We start from the raw sequence: 19,871 nt of genomic DNA on the forward strand, positions 1-19,871 counted from the left end.
AATCCCCGCACAATGCAGAGTTCACAGCTGGATCTGGCCTCTGTTAACTTGGAATGTTAGATGGGAACGAAGCAGCTGCTGTAGAGGCTATTTTTGAAGAACTTCCTGGTTTAAAAAAAACAGGAAGAACACCTGTGTGACCCTTGGTCCAGAATCCCCCTCTCAGTGTATTTGGGGGATTTTTAATCTGTTTGAGTCTGTCAGTAAATGTTTTTATTTCTCTTTTTTCTTTGGAAGCTACAAAGCTGCAGAGAGAAAAGCGTGGTGTCATGATTGAGGCTTTATCCTATAGTCCAGTCACCTGAGCAGCGTGGTTACTATAGTGCTTACCTCATGATGAATGACCCCTGCTTCAGCACTTTCGCCCGTTGTTTGGACAGCCAGCAGTTGCTAGTTCAGTTTCCCACATAAAGGCGCTGAGGTGGATTTTGTGACCTACTATATCAGCAAACAAAAGCATGGAAGTGGTTTTTATGATGAACCAGGTCTCAGCAAACAAAGGCTGCTGTGAACTGCTGGCCAGGCAGTGTGGTCGGCATCGTCCTGTGCAGGCGCTTTGTCATATTTACCAAGAAAATGTGTGAATTAACCGTGAGGGGAATTCAGGATGAAGAGGTGGGGCAGTTTTGACCACTCTTGCAGGAAATTCTCTTTTTAAAACTGTTTCAATAAAAAAATTCTAGCATTCAGCAGTTAATATAGTTGCGATCTGCTTACTATAGCATGTGACTGATGTGCCTATCCCTAGTAAATCCTGGTCAGATATTAAAAGGAAGAATAGGAGTAGGTGTGTAGTTGGTGTTTGGCACTCAAGGTATTAGATGAAATCAGGCAAAGTATCTAAGCTTTTGCTATGGGAGCTACAGCTGCTTCACATCTGGTCCCGGAACAAATGAGAGGAGAGTCCTTCTAGAAAAACATTTTTGCTATCCTTAATAAACAGGTTTGTTCAGTGTTGGCTGGCTTATAACTGGGACTCCTTTAACTTTTTTCTTTTTTTTTTAATGATCGTCCATGAGCTCATTTCCAGACAAGGCTGTGCCCTCTCTTTTCATAAGTGCCAGCCGAGCTGGCTGCTGTTAAAATTAGACCTTGTTTTAAAAGGACGATGTGCACTGAGCGATTTCAAAGATCCATTTATTGTTTGAAAAATACAGATCTAGTCGCGTGGTGTAACTTACTGTGCCCAACAGTATATATGCTTGTTGCATTTATTCAAGCCTTTTCTAATTTAATTGTACTGACTTCCTGCCTAAGTTCGTCCACTGTATTGTTGCCACATGAAGCAGTCGTTTTCACCGCTTTTGATTCTCTGCTGATGTTCCCTCGGGTTGAAACTTCCAAGATAACTACATCCCAGTTTGACAAATCCACTCGCCACCAATATAGTAATTAAATTAACAACAGTTAGTCATATACAGTATGGAGAGGGGAGTCATCACTACTGTCTTTGTTCAAATATGGTCTTTTTGATCCTTCTTCGAATGTCGAATGACTCTTTGGTCGATGACTTTGATCCCATCCCAGTTGAAATGAATCCATCTCATTTCACAGATGTGATGTTCTCCACAGCTGTGGTATTTGATGTTGTTCAACACTCAAGCCCTTTCTGTCCTGCTCAGAGGAACCGAGGGCAGCAGCCAGTGAATTGTTTTAGGCTGAACGGACGATGGCATTTGCTGCTTTGAAATGGCACGGTCAACAGCTCAGAAACACTTTGTCAGATGTCCGACTACTGTTGACTTGACTTAACGGTAGATGAGCAACTGAGTCAAAGTTTCAGTGAAATACTGAACATGTGTGTTAAACAATAATAAGAGGAGGTGAGGGCAGCATATGGAATAACACTTCTGCTCCAAAACCTGTCATAATTATAGACTTTACAGTATAGAAGTTCATAATAATATATGTCACACTCCTGTTCTACTCTGCTCATAGGTTACTTTGTTTGAATGCCCAGACGGTATCAGTGCTATGTTGACATTTGAAGCATGTGGGCAAAGGCCATTAGTCACATACAGTAAATAAAAATCCACAATGTCCTTGTCTCTGAGACAAACAGAGACGTACATAGGCCCTTATAGCTTGAATACTATTTTTTTTTTAATTATTTGATGTACAGTGCAAGTCTAACTCACTTTTTCACAGAGGAACAAATGGATGCAACTTCAAGTCATTTTATCTGAATGCACTTTGCCTTATTAGATGCAAAACCCCAAAAACCCAAACCACAACTGGTGTCTGTAATGACTTATGAAAGTTAACATTTAAACCTCCCTGCCTCTGCGTTGCAGTTTTTAACTCATGTCCTTGTTTGGTTAATAAATCTCTGCAGAAGCTAACAATGCTTTCAGCACTATAGCACAATGAGATTTCCCCTTCTGGGGCACAACTCCCAGCAGCTTGTGCTCGAAATAGCTCTTCAGACTTAGGATCGTTTGTGACATTAACAGTGGATATGCTGAAACTCATGGCATACTTGTTGCACCCACTTCTTGTTACTTGAGTGTTCTGCAATGAGGGAGCCCAGACAATGCTGAGGATCTAACCAGGAGTTATATAGGGGGAGGGTTACAACCATACGAGAATGCTGTGTAATAGAGTTGCTCCCATGACTTTCTCTGGCAGCATCTAACAGCCTGCAGCTGTGTTTCTCACAGAGGCATTACCAACCTCACCGTACTTTAAGACGCAGAAAGCAAAACAGACTCCACTGTCATCCACTGCCAAACCACATATGTCAAAATAAGTATGACCCTGGAAAAGTGAAAGGCAAGGAGGAAAATAGACAAGTGTGGGTGAGGAAGGTGAGATAGGGGGGGAAAAATCTGTAAATGTGACAAAACAGAATAAATGTTCTTATTACTGCAGCATTCATCAGCCCAGAGGTGCAGTAGCCAATCACTCATTTAGCCTCTGAGTTGAAGTTTGCTTCTAGTTGGATAAAAAACATTGGGGTTCATGTAGTAAATGGAGTGTGTGCAAATGAAATCCGAAGCAAGTACTTCAGCTGTTTCTTCAGCGGATTCAAGTTTAGTTTAGTTTAGCTGGAAACTGGCACAAATTAAATTAAATTAGATTAAACGTCATGCACAGGTGGAACATGCAGAGAGCATTATTTGATCCATGGAACTTTTTCAGCCGGCCCTTGAGTGCCATTTGTTAGACGTCAGACCACCGTAATAATACAGTAATCCACAGGCCGTAGAATGATTAGGCAACAACATAGAAATTCACGATGGCGAAAAGGAAGTACACAATGAATACAGTGTCTCAATCCCTCAGTGGACACTTTCCATAATGGCTCACTGGATAAATTGAGCAACATTGATGGTGCAACAAGAAAGGATTTTTTTTTACGCCTCTGTTCCAAAAACAGCCATAACCAGAGGCATTGTGTTTCTGGGTTGTCAGTCTGTCCATCCGTCTGTCTGTCCCAACGCCATATCTCAGGAAACCTTGAAGGAATTTCTTGAAATTTGGCACAAATTTCCATTCGGACTCCAGGATGAACTGATTAGATTGTGATAGTCAAAGGTCAAAGGCCAATGTTATGGTGACCATACAAAATACATTTTTGGCAGTTGCTCATGAATTCATCTATCTCCATCTATCTATCCATCCATGTCATAAATTATGACAAAATCGAATGCAACTATCTAATAGGATAAAATTAAATTTGATATCCTATAGGTCAACTTCACTGCAAGTTCTGCCATTATTCAACGCCATAACTCAAGAAGAGAAGGGGATATTATGACCATATTTCACATTTGGAGGCCCACCTTGAAACTGTGGGGATTTTAAAGATGCGGTTGAAGATGGGTGGGAAGCAGCCATGTTTTAGAATTTGAGCTCCTTAGCAGCAACTTCCACATCCGAAGCATTGTCTACTGTCGCACCCACAACTGTGTGTTCTGTCAGAATCAGCCGAATTCACCCCTTCATGTGCACACATGAGAAACTCTTTTGTTGGTTTCTGTCAATGAACTTACACACAGAACACGCAGAACAAGTTTTCACTACATATATTATATGAGTCTGGAAAGACTGGTGTAAACTGCAACTTAACTGGCTGTTATTGTTTATGTGAGAGACCATGAACCTGCACATGCAGTTTCTCAAGCTCACTGGTCGTCTACAATCACTCAGGTGTACAGGAATCTCTTTACTTGAGCATACAGTATAGACAAGCCTGTTGGGCGGATGTTGAATATGACACAGAGGATCAGATTGCATGTATGAGAAAACATCTGCTTAAATTCTTTGTGTTTTTCAGTGGAGAGAGCGGAGCAGGGAAGACTGTGGCGGCCAAATATATCATGGGCTACATCTCCAGAGTGTCAGGGGGAGGAACCAAAGTACAGGTGAGACTAAGAGTTTGTTTTTTTCTTTTAGGAAAGAATGTAAAAGATGCATGAAACGTGTTGGATGTTGAGTAGCACAGATTCTGCTGAGAGCTGAGATTCAATTTATAGTAGGAAAAGCAGGAAAGTAATTTGCAGGATTAATTTACTTAAGAAGAAAATGTGGTCAAGGAGTTTCTTCAAGGATCCATACTTGTTTTCTCATCTTTATCATTTATATTACAATACTTTTAATGTAGTTGTACACTTTGGGACTTTTCAAATTATCATTTGAAGTTGGTGACAAAATAGCTTATAATTTTAATCAATCCTACTTGTAGAAACATTTCCAAATTGAGCATGATTTGTAGTATTACTGCTCACTCTAATAACCTGTTGCCACTTCGTTCTTGCACTTCTTCCTCCCCTCAGAGCCAATCCTCATCTTTTCATCCTCTTCCTCATCCTTATTCCGCATTATCAGGCCATCGGCAGCCTCTTGTTCCCCCAGCCCCCTTCAGCCATCTGGCAGCCCCCAAAACCGGCAGATGTCCAGTTCCTAAGCTTGATAAAGATCTAAAGTTTGATGAGGAAATGCCTGCACCATGATGGCAGTGAGATTATTACATTGAATCTCTTCAGTGCTGCTACCCCCTAGGCGATATATCAAAAAATCACCTTTACCTCCTCACCTTTGTTTTCATCTGCATTTGTTCATCCGTTTGTTTGTTAGATAGCAGGATGCTCCACCGATTTCCATGAAATTTTGTGGAAGGGAGCTGCATTAACAAGGAAGAAACTTGGAGAAAAATTGGAGAGCGTATTTCTAAATAACCAGGCGAATTTATAATTTATAATTTTTTCACTCTCTTTAACATGATAGGGCGTTAGCATTGGCAGAGGTATGAATTGAAGAGTAGAGCCGGCAGTGTGACTGACTAAAACGCTTTGTCTCCTCCACCTCATCCAGTTTTGTTGAGCTCAGTGATCCTCAGGACATATTTTCTTTCTTTAACACAGGGCTAAGATTAGTCTAACAAAAGATTCCAGGAAATAATTACCACTCAACTTCTGTGTACAAAAATGGAAGTTGGAATATCTCTGTCTGCTGTGCGGATTTAAAACTCATGTGTTTCTGACATACAGATGGCTCACAGGAAAGATAATGTCTTCCAGACTTTGTGTGTCTGTCTGTAGATGAGCATTTTTGTGTGTGTGTGTGTGTGTGTGTGTGTGTGTGTGTGTGTGTGTGTGTGTGTGTGTGTGTGTGTGTGTGTGTGTGTGTGTGTGTGTGTGTGTGTGTGTGTGTGTGTGTGTGTGTGTGTGTGTGTGTGTGTGTGTGTGTGTGTGTGTGTGTGTGTGTGTGTGTGTGTGTGCTCACATGTACTCGTATTGAGTGGAAAGTTCCACAGACGTACACACCAGCCTGTCAGTGCAGGTGTGAAGTGTGTGGTGTCTCTACCTGCTGCACAGACCGTAGCTAAAAGCTCATTGCGTCTGTCTCCTCACAGCACGTCAAAGACATCATCCTGCAGTCCAACCCACTGCTGGAGGCCTTTGGCAACGCCAAGACAGTGAGGAACAACAACTCCAGCAGATTTGTAAGACTTTCATTTGACTTTTTGTGAATCGGGTGTGCCAAACATTTATAACAGTGATAACTGGTTCTAGTTAACCAAAGAAAACACATGAAGCAAAAAACAGAAAGCTTCCAAGGACACTTTTTTTTCACCCTCATTTTTTTAGTGTATTCCAAATCTGATTTGCAGTGTAAGTGAAGATGCCCCTGGGAAAAAAAAAAAAAAAAGTTCAATAAACCATCGTCCATGCAAGTCCTGTGGTGTAAAGAGATAATCATTTGCAGTTGGAGCTATTTAATAATTTGTGGTATACCTTTGCATCCAAGCTGAGTCTTTGGAAAACAAAGATTTACAGTAACAGCTTTGCTTCTGACTTCTGTTTTACTGCATGAGGCAGCAAACATCGTGTGTGTCTCGGTTAACCAGAGCTGTGCTGTAAGAACGCAGTGCACAGAACCACTGAGGCACATCCTCCACAGCTTGTAAAGGAAGTCGGTCAGCAAGGATTTAAAATTAAGGCAAAGCACATTTTCAATAATGTATTTCCTCCCCTCAAAACTTTTTTTAAAAAGTGTTTATGTTGGCATGCACAGCAGTAATGTCTCAGTGACTGGGATATTTGTCGAGTTAAAGTTTTGGGAAATGGAAAATTTCCAAATTCTACTTGGAAAATACTTTTTCTTTGATGGTCTGAAATGAGTTACTTAAGATACTGTCTAAGGATAATTAATATTACATTATTACATGCTTATCTGGAGGAGAAGGCCAGGCAAAAGGAAGGATCAGATACAGTACATATGTACACACACATGCACACACCACCAGCAGCCCTAGACCAACCAGGTGCCAGTATTTCAGATCTTATAGCTATGGCTTTAAACTTTATTGCAACCCACTCCAACACTTATAAAAAAAACATGCTTTGATCCATCAGGGGAAATACTTTGAGATCTGGTTCAGTTCCGGTGGTGAACCAGACGGAGGGATAATCTCCAACTTCCTTCTGGAGAAATCACGTGTCGTCATGAGGAATCCTGGGGAAAGGAGTTTCCACATATTCTACCAGGTGATTTTTCAAGCTCAAGAGGGAATGGGACACATTTGGTTTGTGAAGAGCGTCTCTGAGTGGATGTCAGGACACATTGGGCAAATTGTGCCTTTGACACTACTACAAGATTTTTGTGAGGGAGTCTGTAAGCAGTACACAAACAATTATACACTGATGTTCTCTGCTGTACAGTTGATAGAAGGAGCCAGTGGAGAGCAGAAGAACAGCCTGGGAATTACAAGCCTGGATTACTACACTTACCTCAATCAGTCTGGTTCCTACAAAGTGGACGACATCAATGACAAGAGTGACTTCCAGGAGACAATGGTATGGTCACGTCCTTTTCTGTTTATCTGGCAATACTTTAACACCGTCAGTGGTGTTGTGTGTGTGTCTGTGAATGTCAAACCAGTGTTCATGTGGCTTAGGTCTTTTCTTCACCTCTCTCCTACCAGTGCGCTTTTGTTTTCTTTTCCAACTATGTCCTCCTCTCTCTTTGTTTACCAGTCAAATCACCAGAGGAGTAATTAGAGGATAGAGCTAAGTACAGCAGGAGTGCATATACCAACGCCGCGCCCCTTATCGTTTTTCTTTGCTTTTCTCAGCACGCCATGGATGTGATTGGCATCTCTGTGGCGGACCGCGCCATGGTGCTACAGATTGTAGCTGGAGTCCTTCACCTGGGAAATATCACTTTCAGGGAATCGGGCAACTACGCTGCCGTGGAGAGTGAAGAGTGTAAGTATAGGCTTACATCAGGGCTGCTATGTTTGCGACAACCAGCGCTCACATTAAATCAAACTTGGGCTATTTGTAGTTTGCGGTTTAAGATTTATCTGGAACGGATAATTAAAAACTGGGGGGGTGGGGGGGTACACGCCCACAATTGCATTTGGATGCGAAACGACTTAAATGCTATTTCAGAAAGAAATATGATTAAAGTTTTCAAAGAATGTAAAGCATTTAAAAAGATACATTAGCATTCATAAAATGGTAAATGTTGACTCTGAGGCTGTACGGACATAACTGTGTGAGATAAAGCTAAACCTGGCATTCTAACATTCTTACAATTCTTACATGCTTATAAATGCATGAAATACAACAAAACTTACTCATAACAAATAGCATTAACTGTGAATATGCAGCCGAGGCTGATGGGAAAGTCTTTAGTTCAGCAGTTACTGGGTCATAAACATAAGTGTCATGAAGAAATACTTCATCAACTTGACGATGGTGCCAGAGGACAAAGTCTGGAAGTTTTTAAGGACCATGAATGTTGGCACTTCTAATAGCTTGCTACGTAGCTATTTATAGGTATCTAAGTATGATGTGAAAACTTTGATGTGACGGTGGTGCTAGAGAAAAGCCAGGAGGCTTCATCGCATGGGGACCATGAATGTCTCTAAATAATGACATTTTGCTTAGATAATTGAGTCTGGACTGTAGTAGCAGATGATTGATCAACATTGCAACCCTCTGTCTCGTTGGTAGCATGGCTACAACAACACATACGGATACAACTGTAATATTTTAGGCCACAATAACCTAGGCTGAAGATGATATTGCTGGTGTTCCGTTTAAGAGGTTGGGAAACGCCAAGTCTCTTCTTGTGGTTCGTCGATCGCTGCATGTCTCTCCTTTTTCCAGTGTCCTGAGCTGCTCCCTCTCTAGTTGGTTTTGGAGGAAACTTCTCTCTCATCACTTTCGCTCCAGCTTTTATTGTGTTAATGCAGGTATGCAGCCAACTGTATGGAGTAACCCAAGACCATGCTAGATTACCAGAAAATAAAACGCTATTATTTAAAGGGCTGGACATAATTCAGAGACTAAAATTACCTGGAAAAATACTCTCGACCTTCCCTCTTGCCTTCTTTTGCCCCCTTTTATTCCCCTCTCCCGTTTTTGGCTTTCTCCTTCCTTCTCATTATGTATTGGTATGATGCAGATGAGAGTGTAGTTGCCAGTGTACAAAGCCTTGGTCTGTTCTGTGCAGACGACACAGTGGAACCTCAAATCTCTGCTTTTCCTGTTAAAATTTTGGCCGTGGCTTCTGAGCCTATTTAAAGCTTAGTTATCATCCAACAATACAGTATGCCGTGATTTTACAGGTGGGCCTCAGATGTATTTAAATTGCATGTCGGATGATATGTCATCACAGCACGATTAGCCGCTTGCCAGAGTCAGTGGATCTGTCCCTGATTGGCCTCGGCCGGGACCCCAGCTGGCAAACAGCTGACGAAAAGGTGATGTCAGTTCAGGAGGAGTGCGATGGGATCCCACAGACAAAAATTTGTCTGTGACATGCTTGGCAGACCTCTGCACTGATTAAACTTCCTATTATTAATGTTCTTTGTCACTGCTGCTTTGACGAACAAACTTCCTGCTGGAGAACTTGTGCATTGTTCCTGAAATTCACATACACAATGGGTAAAATCCTCCGGTCTGTAGTATCCAATCCATACCTTTCCTATCTCACACAAACGATGGCTATTTCCTCATGATTTAACCAGGCGTATGGTCAGTCACACCCTAATGTCCCTAAAGGGGAGCTACTGCCGAGGTCTGATGCATTCCCAGACACAGTGAGTCTGCAGGCCTGAGAGCTATTTCCTTTTAGGGGAAGTGAGTCACTGTAATAAGGCAGGGAGGGGCTCTCTGGGGACAATATCAACGCCAGGTCAGGGCAAATGATCTGTGGTGTGCTCAACACTTTTTTTTATTCCAGTGGTTAGCCCAATACTATTCTTCTAGTTTGAATCCAGCTGTAATTCAGAACTCATCTGCGCTGAATTTTCTCTGGAGGATGTTTCGTTTCAGTGGTTTAGCCGCAATTGCATGCATTGTGATCATCAGTAGAGCCTCTTCTGGCTTGTGAGAACTTATCACTGATTACAAAGGGTAAATGTAGTGCAAAAGATATGTTTGAGAACAGTATTTGCAGCAGGACTCTATGCAATGTTATTTGCACAAGGCTGGTCAAATGTATGAGACCCTGCATATTGATTTGCATACTGATTTTCTCCTAAAAAGTCCTTACGAGAGTCCTAAAAATGGGAAAAATACCTACACCATACCAATGTTATTTCCCAGTGTTCAAGTTGACATCACCAAACATTTTGTTTTATGCACATATTGTATGTCACATTTCATAACCCAACCATACCATGACAATCATCAATCATTTTAGAAGCCGCAAGTCAAAGTTGGAGCTTTTAAGTATTACAAATACCAAATTAGTCTTTTCAGTGTTTTTTTGATGATTGACTCATCGATTAATGAAATAATACTTACAGCTCTAAAGAAGAGTGATGGCTCTAACATCTGTGTTACAATAATGTACCTTTAGACAGATGTGGACAGACAAACTGACTCATAAACGATTGTGGGTGATAATGCTTTTATCACTATAGCTTTTCAGTGTTTGAATTCATGCAGAATTATAGTGACTGTCTACTGTAATATGTAGACTATTCCAGCTGAGTGTTCACATTCTTTATTTACTTTCCTCCCTGTCTTCTTTTTCTCCTCCTCTTCTGTCTTTTAACAGTTCTAGCCTTTCCCGCATTTCTGCTTGGAATTGACCAGAAACGTCTGAAGGAGAAACTGACGAGCCGGAAGATGGACAGCAAGTGGGGGAACGCGGTGGAGTCCATAGACGTGACACTGAACGTGGAGCAGGCGTGTTACACTCGTGACGCCCTCTCGAAAGCCCTGCATGCACGTGTGTTTGACTACTTGGTCGCGGTATGATTGTGCTGCTTTAGAGATCAGTACATCTCTAATGAATGTTCAGAAGTTTCTTAGGCAGTTAAGACTGCGACAGATTTCGACTAGTAACACAACCCCTTTGATTTCAGTCCGTCAACAAAGCCATGGTGAAGGATCATCAGGAGTTCAATATTGGCGTGTTGGACATTTATGGATTTGAAATTTTCCAAGTAAGTGTTTTTGCCTGTTTTGAACACTTACACATGGCTACTGGAATTTTACTCTGTATTAGCACATACATTAGATTAACAGGTATTAACGTTGAGCATTTAGACAGATTAAACATCAAGGATAAGACTGATTTATAAAGTATGCGGATTAAGTCCCATCTCCTGATTGAGACAGCAGACTTCAACATGCTCGTCTGAGCTGATTTTTTTTAGTTTGCCTAATTAGAAGGGTTAGGGTCTTTGACTTGTCCAAAGGATTAGTCAAATCAAATGGAAGTTTTTCTTGTGCAATATTGCTTTGCAAGGAGCTCTAGATCATTATATCAAGGTTGTTGGTGTGCACCATGACATCTGTTCTTCTAGTTTTGTCTCTCATTTGTTCTTTGTATATACACACAATGTAAGAAAAGGACAGCTGCATTTCGGTGGCCATGGGTTATCCTACAGGAATTTGCAATATGGCCCTTCCTTTGAGTACCATTCAGTCTGTGTATATCTCCCAATGCCCACTAAGCTCAGGAGAAATCTGTACTCTTCTCAAGATAAAGCTCTCTTGGGATTTCGTTAACATGGTTTTCTGTTCATCAGAAAAATGGTTTCGAACAGTTCTGCATCAACTTTGTGAATGAGAAGCTCCAGCAGATCTTCATTGAGCTGACGCTAAAGGCAGAGCAGGTAATGGCTCACACACGCTCTTCCTCTTTTTTACCTTTTTTTTATTATTTACAGCTTCTTTAGATGTTTCACGTTCTGACTCTGGACCCTCTTTACAGGAGGAATATGTGCAAGAGGGCATCAAGTGGACGCCCATTGAGTACTTCAACAACAAGATTGTCTGCGATCTCATCGAGAGCAAAGTAAATGCTTGACTTAATTGGAAAACTGTCAAATGTTTTAAAAGAGGGACTATCATTATTGTTATTAGTATTATCATCATCATTATTATTACATCTGTAATAAACTGCATAAACAAAAAAATTCAAAAATAAACATATGTAAATAGAGAGTATAGAAAAAAACAACATTGTCGGAAGGCAGTCAATGTCTTTCAAGCTAATTTCTTTGGAAACTATTACATTTTTGATAATATCTAGTGCAGAGTTGTTAATTTAAAAGCATTTCATCATTATTAGTCTCTGCATCAATTTACTATCAAAACAAATTGGGACACGAACTGTTAATCTTTTTCTTTTTATAGAATGACATTTTGTTCGTGTTAAGAGTTTCACAAGTTACTGCCAAGTTTCTGCTCTGTTGCCATGACTTGCAGCTTAACCTCAAATGTGCCGACATGCCTCTTAATTTGATTAATCTGTCCCACTGAGGGGTCTAATCCATGAAATCCACAACAAGGGCTTTAAAACAAGCCTCCATCAGAGAGGAGCAGGGGATCTGTATCAGTGCCTGACAGTTCAGCTCTTTACACCAGAACCCACTTTAGTTAATCCAGTGACAGAGATGTGTGTTCTCCGAGTCACAGACACTGGTACCACTGTGCAAACGAAGGGGCAACTGATCAGCTCTGGAAATAATGGAGCCAATGGAGCAGAGTGTGAGAGTGATGTTTGACAGAGGCTGTGCTAAAGCTGCGCTGCAGTTTGATTTTTTTAATGCATCTCTTTTAGATCCTTTACTGCCAAAGGTGGAGATTCTCCTGGTGTTAATATAAAAAATCCTAAATTGACTTATAGTTTGATTAATATAATTTGCCGTAGCTGAAGTGGACCTTACTATGATATGTCTTAATTCACACGGTTTACATTTTTTCACAACACTTGCTCTTAATCATCAACCAGTAATATTCTTTCATATTAGGGCTGCTACTCACAATAGTTGTCGTCACTGATTAATCTGCAAACTGTCAATTCATTCAACCTGTAATTTAACTCCTAAATACATAATAACATAACCATATAGTCAGGAGGCTAAGCTGACTTCAAATAGTAAAGATATTGTTTTTCTTACATGGAATACAAAGAAAACCATACTTAAAATATTTTTTCCAGAATCCTCCTGGCATCATGAGCATCGTGGACGATGTGTGTGCCACCATGCACGCAGTGGGCGAAGGAGCCGACCAGACCATGCTGCAGAAGCTCAGAGTCCAGATCAACACCCATGAACACTTCAACAGCTGGAACCAGGGCTTCATCATCCACCATTATGCCGGCAAGGTCAGTTCGAGTGCACATAAGGTGTATAGGGTTTACGGCAACTCTGCTCGTCTTTGCTGTGGGAACAAGTCTGAATGAATGTGATGCAGACAGGGAGCTGTAGCTTCTGGAAATAGAAGCTTATTAACATGTCTTTTTTTTATGGTGTTGTTATGACAGCCCAGCACTTGTACGATCTGTCATAAATACCAGTTATGCGGCTGGTACTTTAATTCTGGTGTTTGTGTCGTCATCTTTGTATTTTTAAAATGTTCCAGTTCGAAAAATAATTATTCCCTCCTTCACCTCCCACCTTCGTCCATTCACTATTTATAGTTATCGTCCATATGAAACTGTGTCCAACAACGTCACTCGTTTTAATCGGCTATATTCCATTCATACATCACAGTTCACTAGCTGCCTTTGTTTTGCATTCCTTTTTATTTTGGTGGTCTGGGCCGGGGTTGTCCCATGTCATTCTCCAGATGTGTGGTGGCCTCAGCCTGGCACACATGCCGCAGGCTTAATGGTCCGTGCCATAAAGACTTGAGGGGCTCCCATGACCGGGCTCAAAACATTCCTTCCGTCTCAGCCGACTGTACAGCATGAAAAACACGGTTTAATTTCTACACTTTTAAACCACTGCTGGTTTTATGAGGAAGCCAATCCTGGGAGGTGTGAAGCTCGGTTCTGCAACCCTCCATTTTCTTTTCCCCATAAAATTCAAGCCGCTTGCTTAGATTGGAATATCGGTTACAATTATTATTTTTTTACACATTTGCAGGTGTCATTTTTCCGTTTGCTGGACATTTCAAATGGTTCCGACCTCAACCTCTTCAATTATTATGACTCTTAAGAAACCTTTCTGTGTGTCTCTCCTCCAGGTGTCCTACGACGCAGAGGGTTTCTGCGAGAGAAACCGAGATGTCCTTTTTACTGACCTCATTGAGTTGATGCAGAGCAGTGAAATGTAAGTAACCCCCATTTGGCACTTTGCACCAACAGGTGGTGAGGAATTCTATGGCACTCACTTAAAGGGAGTCTTGTATTTTGATGCATATGGTTATAATTAAATACATCTGAATGAGGGCTTCAGATGTTCCCGTGCATCTGGAGGCTGGTGGGAGTAGCAGAAGTGTGCAGGGCCGGGTTGCGTCGTGACCCTCTGCCCTGAATCACGCCTGGCTGCCGTCTCGGTTTGCGGCTTTTGGTGTCGACTCAGTCTGGCCCTACAAGTGCATCCTCCTTGCGGGGAAACACCGTGGAGTCTGGTCCCCCTGTGTTTTGCTTTCTCTGCCGTTTTCTTCTTGTCAAAGGGGCCATCTGTGCAAAACAGCCTGCATTGTTTGTATCCCCTGCAGACCTCAGCCACTGCTTGTCCCCTTTGTCGGCATGTGTTGTGATGCGTGAAAGGCGGTTATGCCAAAATCTCATTCAGACACGTGCTGGAAAATACATACATGAACTTCACCGTACGCATGCACCAAAATATATGCAGTGCACACATAGATAATAGTTTGGCCCCGTCACAAACAAAGGAAGCATGGGAGGGAAGGAAGCAGCCTCATTCCTTCAAGCAGGAGGTCTGAATAGACAAGAAAGGAACAGCCAGTATTGTCAGCTGGACAATATTAGCAGACTGGTGGTCTGTTTGTACACACAACCTGCTGATCCTTTCATGTCCATGTCCCTGAGCCTGAAATTAAAATCAAACAAATGCCAATGTGGGAGTAAACCAGAAAGAGCCTGGATTTTAAAAAAAAAAAAATTACATGAAAAAGCTCTTTGAATACTAAAATAATAAACACCAAAGGCGCCAACATATGCAAGTGGAAATACGTCGAATTCTAAGCAGCAGTACGTGTCAACTTTACACCAGGCCTGACAGACGCCACATTTTTATGACACTTTTCAAAGAAAAACAGCTGATACAGTTTAAAAAAGGAGCCGAACACTTGGTGCCTGAATGACAGATGTGCTGATTACAGACGTGGAAATAATAAAACAATACTGATAAAAGAATTATATATCAAGACTGTATTTAATTTTGTATTACCTGCAAAATATTATCTATATGGCCCTTTTAAATGTGTAACCTTCACATTGGTCATCAAGTAGGAAATGTATGACATAACTTCTGAGAAAAAAAAACTATAAGACATCATTGTTCATTTTATTTTACAGCTCTGAGGGAAACAGTGGTGTCGTTCACTCTCAAGTCAGAGCCTCTATTCCTGGGTGTCGTACTTTTCCATAATACAGCAACATTTTGATACACAAGCATGTGAGAAACAAGATAGTTCACATGTGTTTTGAAGAGATAATTATTTACATCGAGGGCTTTATTGTGGCTGAGTTAAGTTTTACTTTTTCAAAATATAAACTCCCACTTTCGTCTCTTTTGAAACTGTGTATGAAGTTCTGTGAAGGAGTTAAACCTTCACGTTTAGTGTGCGTGTATATCTGTAAGCTGAGATGTGCTCAGAATGATATATTTCCTTAAGAATATACTTGAAATCAGTTGAGTGTTTTTGTTTGAGAGGAACATGAAAATATGGAAACTTCACTTATACGTGTTACATTCTGACCGGCAGCAACACTGTAGTGTGGTGACGATGCTGGGAGAAAATACCTCGTCTACAAGTCTACAAAGTTTAGGACAAAAAAATGTAATTTCTCGAAAACCAAATTGATCTGGACCCAGTGCTCTTGCTGGGGGAGAACAGCCTTGGAGAGATTTGCTGCGAAGAGAGGTGTTTGCACAAATACACAGTACACACACACACACACACACACACACACACACACACAAACACACTCCACACACGTCACACACACACGCACACTAACACTTTGTGTGCTTTTGTTTTCCCACCTCAGACCTTCCCATGCAAGTGGTTCAGGAATTTAAACCAATGACCTTAGTTAAATGTCCTTGGTTCTTTAATCATTAACTTCATCTTTGTTTTGACTGCCGTGATAGCTCAGGGTATATCTTTTAGGTGTAAGATTCTTTGTTTTTGTTGATACAAAGGATGATACCAGTCTCTAGTCTGCGGCAGTCCTTACACTCAGTCTCCTCCTCCTTGTGTTTTGACAGCGCCTTCATCAGAGCACTGTTTCCAGAAAACCTCAATGCTGAAAAGAAGGGTCGACCCACGACTGCAGGCAGCAAAATAAAGGTGTGTTCTGTGTTCCATGTTCCGTGTTCTGTGTTACATGTTCTGTGTTCCATGTTCCGTATTCAGTGTGTGTGTTGTGTGTGTGTCCCTCTGCCTTATCAGGTCTGCTGGGGGAAAGGCCTCTGACAAGAAAATATGTGTTTTCTATTCAGTGGCGTGTCCTTCACCATTCCCTCAGTATTTTGGATTGTCATGACCTTGACATCAGCATTATCTTGATATTTGCTCTGATTACTCTCTCCAGAGACAAGCCAATGACTTGGTGAGCACACTGATGAAATGTACTCCACACTACATCCGTTGCATCAAGCCAAATGAAACCAAGAAGCCCAGAGACTGGGAGGAGAGTCGGTAAGTGACTGATTCTCTGTGGCCCCTTACATCAAGGGCCTGTATGTGTCAAACCTCTGCTTTGTATGTAAGAGATGAGAATAGTAAAGCTGCTTTCAAACTTGCAATGAAGTCCAGACATTTTCCTGGAACTTCTCCTGCCAGCCCCTTAGAAAAATTTCCACAAAATTATCTCAGTGAGCCCAAGTGAGAATACAACAGGAAAACCATGTCCTACATCCTGTATGCTGTAACTAATGTATTATTCATCATGACCAATGATATTGGTCATTATTGGTCACTTTTTCATTATATCAAAAGTCTAACTTTTAAAAACATATGTCTGGGTTTTAACCGTTCTCACACCACAGCTCAACACTGAATCATTGTTCTGATCTTTTTTGCCTTTGGTTTTTCCCCCCTTTTTAAAAAAAGTAATGTGAGATGTGTTTGAGACATTCCTCACTCTTTATCCCTTTGTTTCAGTTTCCCGCTCTTTCGTCCGTGCTCACAGGCACTACATGTCCTGATGTATTTGTGCCGTTGTATTGTTCCGAGCCTAGTACCTTCCTGTTGTGAGTCAAGCACAGCGTGGCTCATTAATTAGCGCCGGAACTGCTGTTTTCACAGGAAGTCTAAGTGCACTAAGTAGTATACACGGTCTTTGTTTCAGCAAAAAGCTGGCAAAATGCAGCTGATTTGCATTCAATGACCTGTGATAACTCCTTCCGCCATCAGAGTGGGAGCTTCTTGTAGGACTGGCAATGGATATCTGAGTTACAGTTGTTAACCCATATCTCCAACCAGTAATAGTAAAATAAAAGCTAGTTGTGGTCATGAATCAAAGTCAATTACATAAGGTTGTAGTAAGATATGAAAAAAGGGAAGGAAAGGTGTGACCTTTGACACCACATTCAGAGGGTCAGTGTAAGAATACAGTATATTTAGTTCTACTCCATTTTTACACAAAAACCTTTTATCCAAAACTTTTTATCCAATCCACAGTCAACCTTTTTAAACATTTGATGTATTTGTTGTTGTGTCTACACACATAAAACACTCTTCTTTTGAAGAAGCTTGTTCGTTTGCATTTTTGATGTAGATCCGATTTGTCTTGTCTGTAGTGTGAAGCACCAGGTGGAGTATCTGGGTCTGAAGGAAAACATCAGGGTGAGGCGTGCTGGCTACGCCTACCGAAGAATCTTCAGGAAGTTCCTCAACAGGTAAAAACACACGCATGTGAATTTGTTTTAGACGTTGGTGTGTGCCACATTGTTATCAAGGCTTCGCTTTTTCCACTAACAGGTACATTCATTCAGTCAAAGAAGACTTGCATCAATCAAATATTTACATTAAATGCATTTGCCATTTGCCACTGTTCTCAACATTTTTCTCAACAATGATTCACACATATAGGAAAGGGAAAATAGACAATGATAAAAGAACCACGCACCTTGATCTTTTCTCAATAACAAAATGTTGTGAAATAAAACCAGGCCTGTTACATAGTTAATACATTTTCTTTCCATTATGCAGTCAATATTTCCAATATATGACAATGTCAGTTTTAATTTCCGTCAATGCATTATATAGTTTGGTTTTCCTGTGATAACAATTTCCTGGTAAAAATTACTCTTTCGCTTTTTGAATTTTTATCAGCCACCATCCAAACATGTGCAACCACCCCTCCTTATGTATAATTCTTAGTCTCTATTAATCTCTCTGGTTTTCAGGTACGCCATCCTGACCAAAGAGTCCTGGCCAACGTGGCGAGGAGATGAGAAACAAGGCGTCCTTCATCTCTTACGGTCGGTCAACATGGACCAGGATCAGTTCCAGCTCGGACGCACCAAGATCTTCATTAAAGCCCCCGAGTCGGTATGTTTGTCGTCTGACTGTCACTTCTTCTGTTCTTTTGCGTATTTATTAGAAAGCTTACTAGGAAAATGTACTACAGAGCAAAAACCTGCCGGCCAGTTTTTTTTCATATGTAGGTCTTGCATGTGAAGGTAAAACTCAGATCACATGTCAGAATGTTTCCTGGTTTATAAAAGCCTGTTTGTAAGAAGGGGAAAAAAATGAACTCACTGTTTTAACACTAAATACCATAAAAGGGCACTAATGTCCCAAATCATGCTCAAATCCTTGTTGCATGGGAGGAGATTGAACCCGACCCTTGGACCACGTCAGCACTGAGTCAACACCGCTCTGGAACTAAAGCACACAAGCACAGACTGTGGTTGAGGTTGGGGGGGACATCGTAAAGGCTCGTCTTTTTCCACCAAAACTGCTCTCTTTTCTTTTTTCATGATTCTTATGAAAGCAGCACTTGTGTAACGCCTGTGCTCTCACTTATTAACATTTGTACACATCGTGCACAAATGAGCACGCACGTGTACACACACACATGCACGCACACACACACACACACATGCACGCACACAGATGTATGGCCAGCAGCTTATACACAGCCATCTTAGTCTTAATTCAGGCCTTACAGCTGACCCTGAATGCCTTTACTTATTCATTGCAGCGTGCGCTGCCAAGAGCCTCCCATCCCCCACACTGGCAGACTGGGAGTCCGCAAGTTATTGAGGTGTGCTTATGAAACGCAAATATCACACAGGGCGGACCGCTGAAATGAGCTGCCAGCCTTCTCAAAACAAGACTCTGTCTGATAAGACACTGACACCAGTTAATTAGTGGTCAGACCGAAGCTTTAGTTGGTTTGACACCAGGGCAGATGTTGGAGACGAGCTCCTCCCTCACCGTGTTGACGGATGAGCTGGTGGGTTACTGTTTGTCCGAGGTCTCACGAGGGCTGCGCCGAGACTGCAGAGAGTTGTCATTCATATGCGAATATACCGTATCTTTGCAACAATAATGATTTTGAATTGATTTTGGACTATACATCAGACAAAACAAGACGCAGCTTTGCTTTAAATCCGTCCATTATGCAGGAATGAGAAGCATGCAAACATTCATCAAACGGTTTATAAAGCACGTTATAACGCACGTTATGTAGTTTAGCGAGGTGAGGACATTTTAAATGTTTTTATCACACATTATCTGTCAGCAATCATAACGCCGCATATGAAGACACTTTATATAATATAATATATGTGCTTCATTCATTACCTGTTCATACAGCAGATAAACAGGTGATATCGACTGGGGGAACACACATATCTTCTTAAAACTACATTATTCTGTGTTTTAAACCATTAATTAAATGTTCATATGGACCTAACAAATTCCAAAGTTGTTGCTGACTAACAAAATTGATCTATGTAT

The 19,871-nt window shown here is 41.2% G+C and overlaps 1 protein-coding gene across 2 annotated transcripts in view; it reads left to right on the top strand.

Moving 5' to 3' along the window:
- myo1ea (myosin IEa) overlaps nucleotides 1-19,871 on the top strand; it is a 44,017-nt gene that overhangs the window by 15,896 nt on the left and 8,250 nt on the right. For both annotated transcript variants that reach the window (XM_035627513.2, XM_035627512.2), the window contains exons 5-19: nucleotides 4,280-4,367; nucleotides 5,858-5,947; nucleotides 6,861-6,992; nucleotides 7,167-7,301; nucleotides 7,580-7,712; nucleotides 10,522-10,718; nucleotides 10,832-10,912; nucleotides 11,501-11,587; nucleotides 11,686-11,769; nucleotides 12,919-13,086; nucleotides 13,950-14,035; nucleotides 16,166-16,247; nucleotides 16,492-16,598; nucleotides 17,702-17,800; nucleotides 18,311-18,455. In XM_035627513.2, the coding sequence (XP_035483406.2) occupies nucleotides 4,280-4,367; nucleotides 5,858-5,947; nucleotides 6,861-6,992; nucleotides 7,167-7,301; nucleotides 7,580-7,712; nucleotides 10,522-10,718; nucleotides 10,832-10,912; nucleotides 11,501-11,587; nucleotides 11,686-11,769; nucleotides 12,919-13,086; nucleotides 13,950-14,035; nucleotides 16,166-16,247; nucleotides 16,492-16,598; nucleotides 17,702-17,800; nucleotides 18,311-18,455 (1,714 nt within the window). The remainder of the gene's footprint in view (nucleotides 1-4,279; nucleotides 4,368-5,857; nucleotides 5,948-6,860; nucleotides 6,993-7,166; nucleotides 7,302-7,579; nucleotides 7,713-10,521; nucleotides 10,719-10,831; nucleotides 10,913-11,500; nucleotides 11,588-11,685; nucleotides 11,770-12,918; nucleotides 13,087-13,949; nucleotides 14,036-16,165; nucleotides 16,248-16,491; nucleotides 16,599-17,701; nucleotides 17,801-18,310; nucleotides 18,456-19,871) is intronic.

This window comes from Scophthalmus maximus, chromosome 4 (genome assembly GCF_022379125.1).
Source record: "Scophthalmus maximus strain ysfricsl-2021 chromosome 4, ASM2237912v1, whole genome shotgun sequence".
In the NCBI taxonomy this organism is placed as follows: Eukaryota; Metazoa; Chordata; class Actinopteri; order Pleuronectiformes; family Scophthalmidae; genus Scophthalmus; species Scophthalmus maximus.